This window comes from Rhinolophus sinicus, chromosome 1, assembly GCF_057876585.1.
Source record: "Rhinolophus sinicus isolate RSI-liver-muscle chromosome 1, RSI-T2T, whole genome shotgun sequence".
In the NCBI taxonomy this organism is placed as follows: domain Eukaryota; kingdom Metazoa; phylum Chordata; class Mammalia; order Chiroptera; family Rhinolophidae; genus Rhinolophus; species Rhinolophus sinicus.
In genome coordinates, this window is record NC_142501.1 from 101,320,855 (window position 1) to 101,333,641 (window position 12,787).

A 12,787-nucleotide genomic window follows, 5' to 3' on the forward strand; every position below is an offset into this window, starting at 1 on the left:
CAAGAAATTTAATGTTTGTTCGTTGCTTAATTCAAACTCATTCTCATGACGGCACACGACAACATGCAACAACAATAATGAACGCCACTTGGCAAAACACCACCACACGAACACAGCTCTGAGACACTGATATACCAAGGATAGGAAACCTTACCGAGCTGTTTGTACAGTGCTGCCAATGTAAGCGCATGGTGGCAAGTTCTTGAACTTAATTGTCAGACCTCATAGGTCTATGGCCATGTGTGTCCTGCCGCCATGTTACAGGCTCTGGAAGGAGGGACGGTGTGCACGCAGCCCTCCCTTCACCAAGCTAGGGTATTTCACCTGCATTTGTGCACGAAGTGCCTTCTATTTTGAACACGACGTGAGCCTGAGGTTTAATCTCTATTTGTGCATGACACTCACAGCTGAGGGACATACAAATAGGGACACACAGCATCATATGGCCTCTATGAAGCCTGTGCATAAATAGTGCAGATGTTCATGGCCTGAGTCATCAGCTCAACATATGCTCCTGCTCCAGACCAGCAGCGGCGGCCCCATTCTGAAATGGTTCATTCCTCGTGCCGGGCCTGAGCCTGGGGGACACACAGACGCCGCCACGCCAGGGGCAGGCAGAAGGCAGAACCACTTCCCTCATCCTTATCATCGCCCCTCCTCCCCCTCCTCCTCACCAACAAGTGTCGTTGGTCAGGAGCCACACGTGCACATTACTGCAACACGAACGACCCCTCAGACATACAGATGGCCCCTCAGATGCATGAGCAGACGAGGTGGTACTGGAAGTTCCTGCAGTATCTGCACGGGGTGTGAGTGGGTGGGGGGAACCCACTGGGGCAAAGGGCATCCTGGGTGGCCTGGGGGGGAGGGAGTGCACATGAAGTGCAAGAGGTGACAGAGGTGGTGGTGTGTCCAGGAAGAGGGGTGGGAGAGGGAGACATAGCGAGACAGAGACAGACAGACAGAGACAGAGACAGACAGAGACAGAGACAGAGAGGAGTGATAGGAAAACAGAGAGAAGGTGAGAGAGGAGAAAGCAAGCAAAAAGAAAGCAGCAGGAAGGTAGGGGCTCTCAGGGGACTCGTAGCAGGAGAGGAAACTTGGCACCGTGCCCCCTCCAGGTCCCCTCCCCAGTACCATTGTGGTCTTACCACCAGATTTTGGGATGAGAACTGGGTGAGTGGAGGGACTCCCCGTTGAGCCCCAATCCACCTGGCACTTGTGGATGAATCCTGGGTCCATTCAGGGCAAGCTGTCCCCCAGTCTGTCCAGAGCCAGGAGGTCACCATGTCCCCACACATGTACCCTTCCTCAAAAGCATTCTAGAACCTTTCTCTATCCCGGACACTGTTTGAAACCCCCTGGAGGGGATGGAGTGTGGACTTTGTCTTTTTAGTAGATTATTAAATAGATGTTATTAGAAAACGCACAGTCTGCTTTGGAGCAGCTGTGTCGCCATCAGCAGACCTCTCATCAGCAAACATAATGCGGGTTTTAGCACATTTAATTTGCTGTAGGACGTTTAAGATCACAGAGACCACGGAATTTCAACTCTGCAGTGTTAATTCACTGCATTTTCTAGGGAGTCAGAGAGTTAACTTAGAACACAATGCGGGAGGTCTCCGGGCACCAGGAGCATGTCGGGAAGGAACTTGTTGCTCCTTTTTCCAGCTTTGTGGGCAGATGAAAATAAGACAGAGCAGGAGTGCATCTTCTTCTGAAGGACGAGCTGGTGGACGATGGCAGCCTTTCCCTCAGATGCAGACTCAGCACTTTGATTCACTGTCACTAGGCTGTCCTGCTGCCTCTGCTTGGCCAGGAGCAGTCAAACCAGGCAGTACATGGCTTCATTTCTCCACAGCCACTTGGTAGTTCCCCAGAGAATCTGAGAATTGGGATCCCTGTTCTCAGGGCTGAGGTCTGGTCTGCCCTGCAGTGCTGAGAGCAGGGAAAGGAGGCCCTGAGGACGCGGGACTCTTGGCAGGGTCTGCAGCACCTGGGGACTCCTGGTTGCAGGAAGTCCGGCCTCATGAGTGTCTGGGACCACGTGCTGGGACCACGCCTGGGATGGTGCACGTGGCCTGGGTGCTGTGGGGCACCCTGCCACCCTCACGCTTGCCCTGCTCTCCCTTCACATCTGTGAGACCAGCTTTCTCATCTCCTGAGAGTTCAACCTCAGAACATTCCACGTGGAGCATCTCAGGGGGCAGTGTGGCTGGAATTGGGGCCACGTATGAGAAGGATGCGCTGTTTGTACTTGGTGGGTAGATGGCAGGTTACTGAATTTACCTGAGTTTACAGAAGTTCTGATTCGCTCTTAACACGGGTTTTCCATGACTACCTTGCTGCCAGCACTGGGGGTGGCTCCATCAGGGAGACTTTCACCCTCCACAGGAACCCTCCTCTCTCCCAGGGTGTCAGGGCCTGGGGAGCAGGTGGCCCCCGGGGGTGCTGAGCTCAGGTGGGCCAAGTGGATAGCACAACTTGCCTTCCGATCAGGCTGTGAGCCTGTGCCCAGCCCATCAGACAGGGACCTGCACCAGTGTTGCGTGTGTGTGCATGCAGTGGCAGCTTGGGCTTGCCAGGCACATGCTCGCTTCAGGCACCCTCTCTGTGGGCACATGAAACGCAGAGTATGGTCTATGAAGGAAATGGACAGGGCTTCCCTGGCTCCACTTCCTGTGCCCACTGTCCCTTGGGCCACCAGACCACGGAGGGGTTGTTACCTGGCGATCTTGTCTGTGCAGGACATGGTGACAAGCTGCTCGCCCAGCAGGACGCCGTCCCACGTCTGTACTGCGCTGGCGCTCCGGACGGGAACGGTGCCCTCTCCAGACTCAATCTTCGTGCGCAAGTGCCCACGGAATTTCCTGACGATGTGTTTGCTGCTGGTCACTAGGAGATAAGAGGTGGCGTGAGAGGCTGGGACCCTGTTTGTCCAGAGACACACAGGCTCCCCAGCCTGGAAGGCTGGAGGGGGAGTGAGCCCAGGAACAGCTCGAGGGACCCCGGTGCCACTGCCAGCAGATTGGGACTCGGAAGCATGAGTCAGTGTCAGGGCCGGGAGGACGTGGTGAAGAGCAGGCTCCAGCGCACACTTTGAGAGCGGCTCGGCCCCCTCGCACAGGGCTGGAGAGCAAGTGTCCGAGGCTCTGCAGCCATTTGGTTACAGCCGCTCAGCTCTTCCCCAAAGCACAGAGCCTGGGACAGGCCAGCGAGTGAGGGGCTGCCTCCCCCTCACTGTGGACACGGGTTTGAGTTCCATGTCATTTTTACATGTGGAATACTATTCTTACCACACTTTCAGCCATGTAAAAGTGTCAAACCATGCTTCACTTATGGACCATACAGGAAAGGTGGTGGTGGGGTTTGGCCCAAGGGCTAAAGTCTGCCCACCTCTATTGTTTCCTAGTTGCCTAATGTTGGAAAAGTTACAACCACTGTGACGCAGGTATTTCATACTAAACCCGGGGTAATAACGGTGCCTGCTCCTAGGCTGTGGGCATTAAATGAGACAGGACACCTGACAGTGTCAGCACGTGCCGCTTATTACGGATGGGCTACATTAGGCAGGTGCTCTCCTGCACCCTACGGATGGCCCTGTGGTCCCTAACATGCGCGTGCGTGCGCGCATGCGTGCACACACACACACACACACACACACACACACACAAACACACTACACACCCCATAGTTATTTGGAGAACTAGTTTGAACAAGTGGAAGATTACTTTTCTTTCTTTCTTTAAAAAAGTTCTGTACTTTGAGTCTGGACACTGTGATATGGAAATGGTTAATGGCTTTGCATGCAAATTACATATAACACTGCACAGTGATCCCAGCATTTACATACATGTTATGGATGAATATTAGATGCATTCTTTAAAACTTTCTATTGCAGTTTGAGAAGTTGTGGAGATGCGGTTTCTCTGTCACTTATCCTTACTGAAGGCATCAAATAATAAATAACATGGATTCACGTGGGTACCTTCTCTTACATACCTTGACTTAACTTCCAGTATGTTTTCTCATTGTTTCTAAGAACTGAAGTTCCTATACTACATACCATCATGCCAAAAGGCCATCTCCTGGGAAAAGAGATTGCTGTATGTCAGAGACAGTAAACTTTTGAGAGGTTTCAATTGCTTTTTGATCCTCTTGCCAACCAAGTACTTGATGCAAACCAATTTGAACTGGTCTGTGAGTCATCCACAGAAGGAAGGACCAAGGTGACAGACTCAGCCTGGGTGGGCACAGCCAAGGACATCCAGTCCTCCTCCTGGTGAAGCACAAATCTCTTCTTTGCAACTTTAAATGGCACTAGGTATCAGATGATGATGGCGATGGCAATGATGATGGTGATGACAATGGTGATGGTGGTGATGATGACAAGATAGTGATGGTGACAATGATGATGATGATGGTGATGATGGTGATGATGGTGGTGATGGTGGTGATGGTGATGGTGATGATGGTGGTGATGATGATGGTGATGGTTGTGGTGGTGATGATGGTGATGGTGATGATAAATTGAACATTAGATAGTTGACATAACTCAAAACACCTGAGGCAAACTTTGGTCTGACCTGACTTTTTATACTGTCCAGTGGGGTCTTTATAACATCAATTTCCAGTGGCCAGCAGCACTGGGAGAGTGGAGGGCCAGCATACCAAACAGTCTGCAGAGTTTACCACATGGTAGGGACCTGACTCTTCTATGTGAGGAATATTTTCTCAGGGAATGTGATACTTGCTGCCCCTCTCTTTCTGGTGATTATAGTGTCCATATCACTCTCTCATGCTTCAACCACTGTGTCACTTTTCAGACCTTGGAAGTTGCCTATTATATTGAAAGGCTTTTCTAAATTCTTACCCATTGCTTCTGCACAACTAACTTGCTTTCAAGTAGACTCCATAGTTGGTAATGACGTGACAAGAGCGAGGCCTGGCTTGAGTAACAACTGGTTTCTAGAAGCTACCAAAGCTTTCAAGTAGATTAATTTTTCCTGAAGAGCCAGGTGCACAAGGGGCTCCTGACAAGTATTTATTGGAGGGGGTGTTAAATCTCAGGCTGCCTTCTCTAGCAGCTCCCTGATGAGCTTGATCAGTGGTCTTACACAGCCCGTTTCCTCTGGCTCTTTCTTGCCTAATTGCGAGAGGCAGGAGGGAGTTGAAGATGCCACTTCTAGCAGAACAAAATGCCGATCAAACCAGAAACTGCGGGGAATGGAACTTAAATATCTGTAGTGGGTTTAGGGCATGTCCTACAGTGGAGGTGTGTCACGTGAAAAGGCTGCCTGCCATGTGTATGTCCATGAGAGTAGTCTAATCTAATTCTAATAGCCCAAGTCATCAGACTCTTCATTACAGTGCTTATTAACCTGAAACCCTTACATTTGGAGACTGATGTCAAGATAAAGTGAGGATGGTAATACACCTTAGGAAATTGTTCACGTAAATGCTTTATTTTTAGGAGAGAATCAAAAGGGGATGGAGATAAATGGCAATCGAAAAAGTCCATGTAGGGAGCCAAGATCTATCTAAAAAGTGACACAGGGTTGCTGTAAGGCTGTAAGGGAGAGAGAGCCAAAAAAGGGAAACAGGTATAGGAAAGGAAGAGAATGTTTTTAAACACCAAATAAACTTAATTTTCAAATCATCTTTATTTTTTTTTAAGATTTTTTTTTTAATTGGGGAAGGGGGACAGGACTTTATTGGGGAACAGTTTGTACTTTCAGGACTTTCTTCCAAGTTAAGTTGTTGTCCTTTCAGTCTTAGTTGTGGAGGGCGCCGCTCAGCTCCAGGTCCAGTTGCCATTTTCTAGTTGCAGGGGGCACAGCCCACCATCCCTTGCGGGACTCGAGGAATCGAACTGGTCACCTTGTGGTTGAGAGGATGCGCTCCAACCAACTGAGCCATCTGGGAGCTCAGTGGCAGCTCAGCTCAAGGTGCCGTGTTCAATCTTTAGTTGCAGGGGGCACAGCCCACCATCCCTTGCGGGACTCGAGGAGTTGAACCGGCAACCTTGTGGTTGAGAGCCCACTGGCCCATGTGGGAATCGAACCGGCAGCCTTCGGAGTTAGGAGCACAGAGCTCCAACCGCCTGAGCCACCGGGCCAGCCCCAAATCATCTTTAAAAGCCATATCCCAGGCCGGATAGCTCAGTTGGTTAGAGAGCAGTGCTTTTAACAACAACAAAGGTTGCTGGTTCGATCCCCAACATGTGCCCACTGTGAGCTGCACCCTCCACAACTAGATTGAAACAACTACCTGACTTGGAGCTCAACGGTCTTGGAAAAACACACTTAAATAAAAAAATAAAATAAAATAAAAGGCATATCCCAGAATCAATACCTGTGAAGCAATCTACTGTTTATTGTGATAATGTCTACAGTATTTGTCATGTGGTCACGTGGGAGTCCTTTGTCATAGTTGATGAAGATAGTGATGGTGACGATGGCGAATTAGGAGGCCATTTACATTTGTTGATGCTGCAATGCATGAACATGACCATATAATGGATGCGTCTCTAACTCGGTAAGCAAATCTGAAGACAGGGACTTCAGCAAGTGCACATCAGGTTCCCTGAGTTCCTATGGGATTGTGGGCTTACCTACTGAGTGGCCCTAATGTACAATAAGTGGACTAAGGCACACGAGGCACTTAGCACATGCTTGTGAGATTTGGCATAATCATGTGATTTCTCATGGCATCTAGAGGGAGATAGACTGGAAATTTAACTAAGCTGTCAAACTCTTGGGAAATGGCAGCAAATACTGAATTTACCGGGTTATTTGAGAACCTGTGAAGAAAGAAGACTTCATGAAGGATGCTTGTGGGTTAGTGGGAGGACAGTAAGTAGTTGTCCTACAAGAGCTCAGGCACAGGGAAGTGTCCTGGCGCTGTCATTGCTCTTGTCCATTCTGGTTCTTATCAGAATAGCCTTGGGTCTAGCCCCAGTCTCCCAGAGCCAATTAGGACCAGATCATCCTCGTGGGACTGGTCTCCCCCAGTGAGACACTGTGAGTGGGTAAGGTCAAGACCTCCCTCTGTGGCCTGTGGCTGCAGTGGCTCCATCCCCACCGGGAGCGGCCACACCTGCCTGACCTTTGGAGACACCCCCATAGACCTCCTGCACACACAGACCTTCCCACCGCACCAGTCGGGGCAGGAGACAAATTAGGGCTTCCAATCCAGGGCTGGAAACATGGCGAACCCTCAGAATCACCAAGGAGCTTTCAAAAGTACAGGCCCTGGGACCCCACCACAGTGAAGGCGCCAGAATCTTGGGGGAGGCATGGGCAGCAGGAATCTGTATTGGTGGAAACTTCCCCGTGGTCCTGACAGACAAGCCAGGTGTGGGGACAACCTGATCAAATGCGTGGCTGCTCGCAGGCCACACACCTCTGTGATGTCTCAGACCAGTCAGTACTGATTCCGTTTTTAGACTCCAGGGAGAGAGAATTTATGATCCATCCAGATGAGTGCTTTTGAGAAGAAAAACCTGGGGAATTGAGAATTTCATCAGCCACAGGCATCCGAGGGACCGGATGGGCAGGGTCACGCCAGGGCTCAGAAGCCCATGGAAGCTTTCTCGCCGAGGGACAACTGAGGCCAGGACAGCCCCGGTAGGTGGCACGGTTGCTCGGTAGCCGGTGGGAGTCAGGCGTTTGCTATAGTCAGACTCGGTTCTCTGCCGGCCGTCTGGGATGTGATACTGGCTTCCCAGGTTTAGACCCAGGGACAGACTTTCCTTCCTGTGCTCGCTCTGTGTTCCTTCGCTCTCTAAGGGCAGGGGGACAATGCAGGCACCTCTGTTCAGAGCATCTCAGACATAGTCAGTCATAGATGTGTCTGCAGACCCATGTTCTCATGTCTGTGTGTGCTATGCCCATGCCTACATATGTTCTTATGTACACAACACGCACGCACACATGTGCTTATGCATACACACGTGCACATAGTGTATATATGCTCATGTGTGTGCACAGTCATGTGCTCATAGCCATGTGTGGACTTGTAGGTACATGTTCTTATGTTGTGTGCACACACGTGCTTATGCATGTGTATACTAGTCTGTGCACATACTTGTATGAGTGTGCCCACATGTGTGCTTATACCTGTGTGTGTACTTGTGTGTGTATCTGTGCTTATGCACGTGCGTGTGTGTGTGTGTGTATGTGTGTGAGAAGGAAGTGGGTAGGAGAGTCGGGCACAGCTGCGGTGCTGTGTCTGTGTGGAGATGTACAAATGCAGAACAAATGAGGGTGTAAGGATAAAATGAGCTCAAGTGACGGGGACCATGCAGGGCAATGCTGGCAGAGAGAGGGCGGCCCCCGGAGAAGCAGGAGGTGGGAGGCCTTGGTCTCCAGGGCGGGGCTTCTGCTGGGTCGTGACATGCTCGTCAGAACTGATGACAACATCGGTAGGGGACGGTGCAAGTCTGTTTTGCACGTATGGACATGGCGATACTGCTGTGACCTTTGGGCTGTGTGCCCTGAGTGGAGGGACAGTGAGGCTGGGTTCCTGCAGGGCTAGCCTGTAGGAAGCAGACAGGCTGACCTCTGGGAGTGGCCCTAACAGGCAGGGTTCCCTGCGGGCTGTCCCCACGGCCTCTGCCCAGTAGGAGCCCCTCAGAGCGGAGGTCCTGGCTGCCTGCATCCCCTGCTCAGGCAGGGCTGTTCAACCCTCTTGAAAGAGTAGCAGAGAGAAACACGTGAGAGAGCCAATGCAGAGCCCGCACCCTTGATGTCAGCAGATTCTCTCTAACATGACAGTTATTACTGAGCCTTATACCTTCCTTCGGAGAGCAGGGAAATTGAAGTCTGTCTGGGAGGCCCTCCCAAGCAGGAATTTGGGGTTTCCTGCCCTTACTGAGTGGATGAGGAATAGTGATGTAGGGCTCTTGGCAGCTGGTCTGTGGGGGAACAGGCCAGGGACCCTCCTTGGCACTGGAGCAACACCAGCCTTAGTAACTTGGGAGCAGCACCTCATTTGTGTCTGGCATATCTGCAGCCAAAATGTGAGGAAAATGTTTTATTTTGTTTTCTCCTACTAGCACCTGCCACTTCTTAAAAGCACCATGAAATAAAAGACATCTGTGCCTGAAAGCAAACCCCAGGGCACATGTGAGAACGTGTGTGTTTGTTTTTCTAAATCACTGGCTTTGCATATTGGAATCAGGGCTGTAGAGGCCGCAGTGGGCGCCTGAAGTGCAGAGGTGGGGGCCCAATGACCTGAACAGACCCTGTGGGGACAGAGCCAGGAGTGCAGTTTCTAGGCTCTCAGCCTCATGTGGAAAGGTGCTGGCTCAGGTAGTAAATGGCCATCAACTGTGATTGGATGGCCATCAGCTGTGGCTAGTTGGCCGTCAGCTATAACCAGTGAGCCATTGGCCACTAATATAACTGTCGTGACTACACTAGCAGAAAATGGGGGCTAGCAAGAAGATGATGGCTGAGTTAGCAAGCGCAGATTGCAGTTAGCAAGTAGGGTTGATTGGTTGGCAGAAAAGCAGACAGCAGGTTGCGGATAGTGTGGTTCCTGCCTCCTGTGTCTCTAACCCAGCCGCCAGTGAGACTATAGTGGTATGACTCCCCTACCTATGGCTCCGTGGGTGTTCCTTTTTGGCCTCACCATGTCCTGCGTTCTTATATGGGGAGCGGGACCAGAGACCCTGCCTGACACCCCGCGTGTCAGACCCTCTGCAGACACCGGTGGCTCAGGTGGGGCTGGGGTTCCCGCCAGCAGGAAGCTGCATGAATTAGGGCAGCCCCACATGTATGGGTCTCCTCCCAGGACTGAGGGCCACTAAACTGGGTCTTCACGATGTCAAAGCGTCTGAGAGAAATGGAGCGCTAATCCCAGTAGCTCCACAGGCCACGTTTCAGTTGTCTATGGGTGTCAGGCTCATGCAGACCCAGCCTGATGAACATCTCAGGAAAAACGATCGCTCCACGTTATGTCCTCTCTCTCTTTCTGAGACGGCATAGTAGTGAAGGAACACCCTGCCTGACCCCACCTGGCCCACCCAGCCCCTCGCCCCTGGGGCAGCGCCTTGAAAGGTCCTTGATACTTACTGGGTTCCATATTCTTGATTCTCAATTAGACTTGATTCTTCCATTTACTTTTCATAGAGTGTTGTATGGAATGAATGTTTGTGTCTCCCCAATTTTTCTGTTGAAGCCTAACCCCAGTGTGACAGTGTTAGGAGGTGGGGCCTCTGGAAAGGGATGAGATCATGAGGGTGGATGACTGGGCAGGCCTGCAGACGCCACAGCACACACACGAGGTCTGGGCACAGATAACCTAGGACCATGTCCCACATGGAGGACAGCGTGGGGCTGCTTGTTTAAAAAGGTAAAAACGTGGTCTCTTACGGTCCGTGGTGATTTCGTAGGGCGAGTTGAGGCGCGCGTCTCCGCAGGGGGACGTGCTCACGTACAGATGGAACAGGGTGTTGTCCCTCAGCCTATAGCCTCCGTCCTTCAGCCGCACAAATATGGAGCGCTCCGAGTCCTCTCGACGCTGGCTAGGGGCAGAAAGAGGCGTAGTCACTGCTGCAGACCAAGCCAGATGCGTCCCACCTGGCGGGCAGATGCTTTTGTCCCATTTTGTCATTATTCCCACTTTCCCCCTCTTTACCCTTGCGTGGAAACCTTCCGAATAGCTGGAAGCAAACACAGCAAAAACCCATCCTCAACACCCTTCCCCAGCAGTCACGTTTGGGCTGATCGTTCCCACAGCCAGCTTCTGAGTAGACATGAACCCGGGTCTGTGTCTCTAAAACGGGGCTCACAAGCATCCTTGAGGGCACTGGGGGTTCCACATGGCCTCCACGGGCAACACGCGTCTGTATTAAAGGAGAAAAGGAACTTTGACAGGGGGCAGGGCTTGGCTGCCTGCCCAGCGAGGAGCCCGGGGCCTGTACCTGCTTTCCTTCGGCATCTAGCCCAGGTAGTCTCCAGCAAATCCAGTGGCCCTCCAGTGCCTGAAGGGCACGCTCTTTGCCCTTGGCCCACAACCGCCCATAGTCGTCACACGCTGTCTCCTCCAAGGTGCCGACGCCCCGCAGGGCACTGAGCTGGCGCGGCTGCTCCCTTCCCAGGCCCAATCTCACTAGCCACAGTCTCTTCTTTCTGCCGCTCTGGCTGTTTTTACATGTTCTGCCCCATTGGTGACGGATTCTTGCCTGCTGGGCCTGCCATCACACAGGCAGTAGAACAGACATTTTCTCCCTAGGAAACCCTCGAGGCGGCCCACAGCCTTCCTGCTTCCTTGCTTCTGCTCCTTCCGCTGCCAGGCCCCCTCACTCTCTCAAAGTGCCCCCCAACCTTGGAGCAAATGCAGAGCCTGGCCTGCCAGGGGACTGTGCTCCATTTGTCACCTTTGCTGGCTTTTTGCAGTCATTGCTCATCCTCCCATGGGGCAGACCATACCCCTCCCAGCCTGTGGCACAATTCCATTGCTCGTGGGTCACTCCCTAGAGCCCCCAAGACCCCATGTTAGTGGGTTTGAGGGACACTGCTTCAAAGGACGTGGAAGCAGCTGGGAGAGGCAAGGAAGAAATGTTTCTGGCAAAGACACAGCCATGAGTGCCTGTAACCACACACCTCACCGCAGGGCTGCATCTGGACGTGTCACGAGCTCACGTCCACCTGCAGTTCTGCTCCTGTGGTTGTTATAAAGAGATGGCAGCCAGTGCAGTGATAACCTGCGCCTTCCGGTGGCCCGAGCAGGTTGCCTGAGGAGCTGGAGCATGTTTCCCGGGGTCTCTGGGCCCCGTGCTTTCCGCACCTCTCTGAGAACATGCTCAGAGGAGCAGGCAAGAAACAGCCACTGCAGTGGTGGCGCCAAGAGTCAGGGTCTGGGAAGTGGGGTGCACTCGGGGCTGTGGGGTGTAGGAGAGGGCCAAGGTTGAACCTGGCCTGTGTTACAGATGTACTCCGAGCTGCTGGTGGGGGACATGGGAAGTTGGCCTGGGCTTCTCTGCTGGCATTTGAGCCCCGTGGCCTGGGGTGGGACAAGGTCTGGGGAAGGAAAATGAAAGGGCAGGCTGCCTTGCAGCCTGGAGTCTGAGAGGAGGCCGCACCTTTGTATGCTCTGTAAGAAGTGTTCTTGGCTGAGAAACTGTCAGAACAGGTCGCAGACAAGGGTGGAGGAAGGCACTGAGCTCTCCTGCGCTTTTCTGCTGGCCAGACACACCGAGCCTGGTGAAAATTCTGGGGCCTGGGTCCCCTTTGAAGTGGGCACAACTTCGTCAGAATGGAGTGGAAGTGTCAATATCACCACTACTCTGTCATGTTGGGATGCAGGGAGTTGCTCCGCGTAACAAAGCTCTGTCCCCACTGTCTCCCAGAGACAGCTGACTTTCTGTGAGGTTGTCTTTCCTTCTAAAATCTGAGGTTAGTTCTGGATTAATCATGGGGGCCCACGGTGGGAAGAATATTGTCTTCACTGAAACCCACAGGATGGGGCAGCTGTTACTCTGGGGACACCTTGTACGCCCCTCTAGCCAGCCCAAAGTCCTATCATCACCTTGTCTGTGGCATTTAGAGTGTGAGTGATGTGACAGCTGTCGGTGTGGAGCACAGGGCAGCTGTGCCCTCACCCTCTTTTTGAACGGTGCCCTTGACTTTGGATGCATGCTGGCCTCGTGATGAGAGCCCTGTGCCTGCGGTCTGTGCCTTTACTGTGGCGCATAGTTGTCATAGCGACCCCCTTGCTATGCGTTCAAAGTTTGTGTCCCCCCAAATTCCCATGTTGAAGACGTACCCCTCAGGGTGGT

The 12,787-nt window shown here is 52.3% G+C and overlaps 1 protein-coding gene across 1 annotated transcript in view; it reads right to left on the reverse strand.

The window, feature by feature from the left end:
- The window catches only part of ADARB2 (adenosine deaminase RNA specific B2 (inactive)), a 393,920-nt gene that overhangs the window by 31,896 nt on the left and 349,237 nt on the right, over positions 1 to 12,787 (reverse strand). The window contains exons 6-7 of the mRNA XM_019716542.3: positions 10,380 to 10,531; positions 2,727 to 2,895 (exon numbers count right to left, since the gene is read on the reverse strand). Coding sequence (XP_019572101.2) covers positions 2,727 to 2,895; positions 10,380 to 10,531 — 321 coding nt within the window. The remainder of the gene's footprint in view (positions 1 to 2,726; positions 2,896 to 10,379; positions 10,532 to 12,787) is intronic.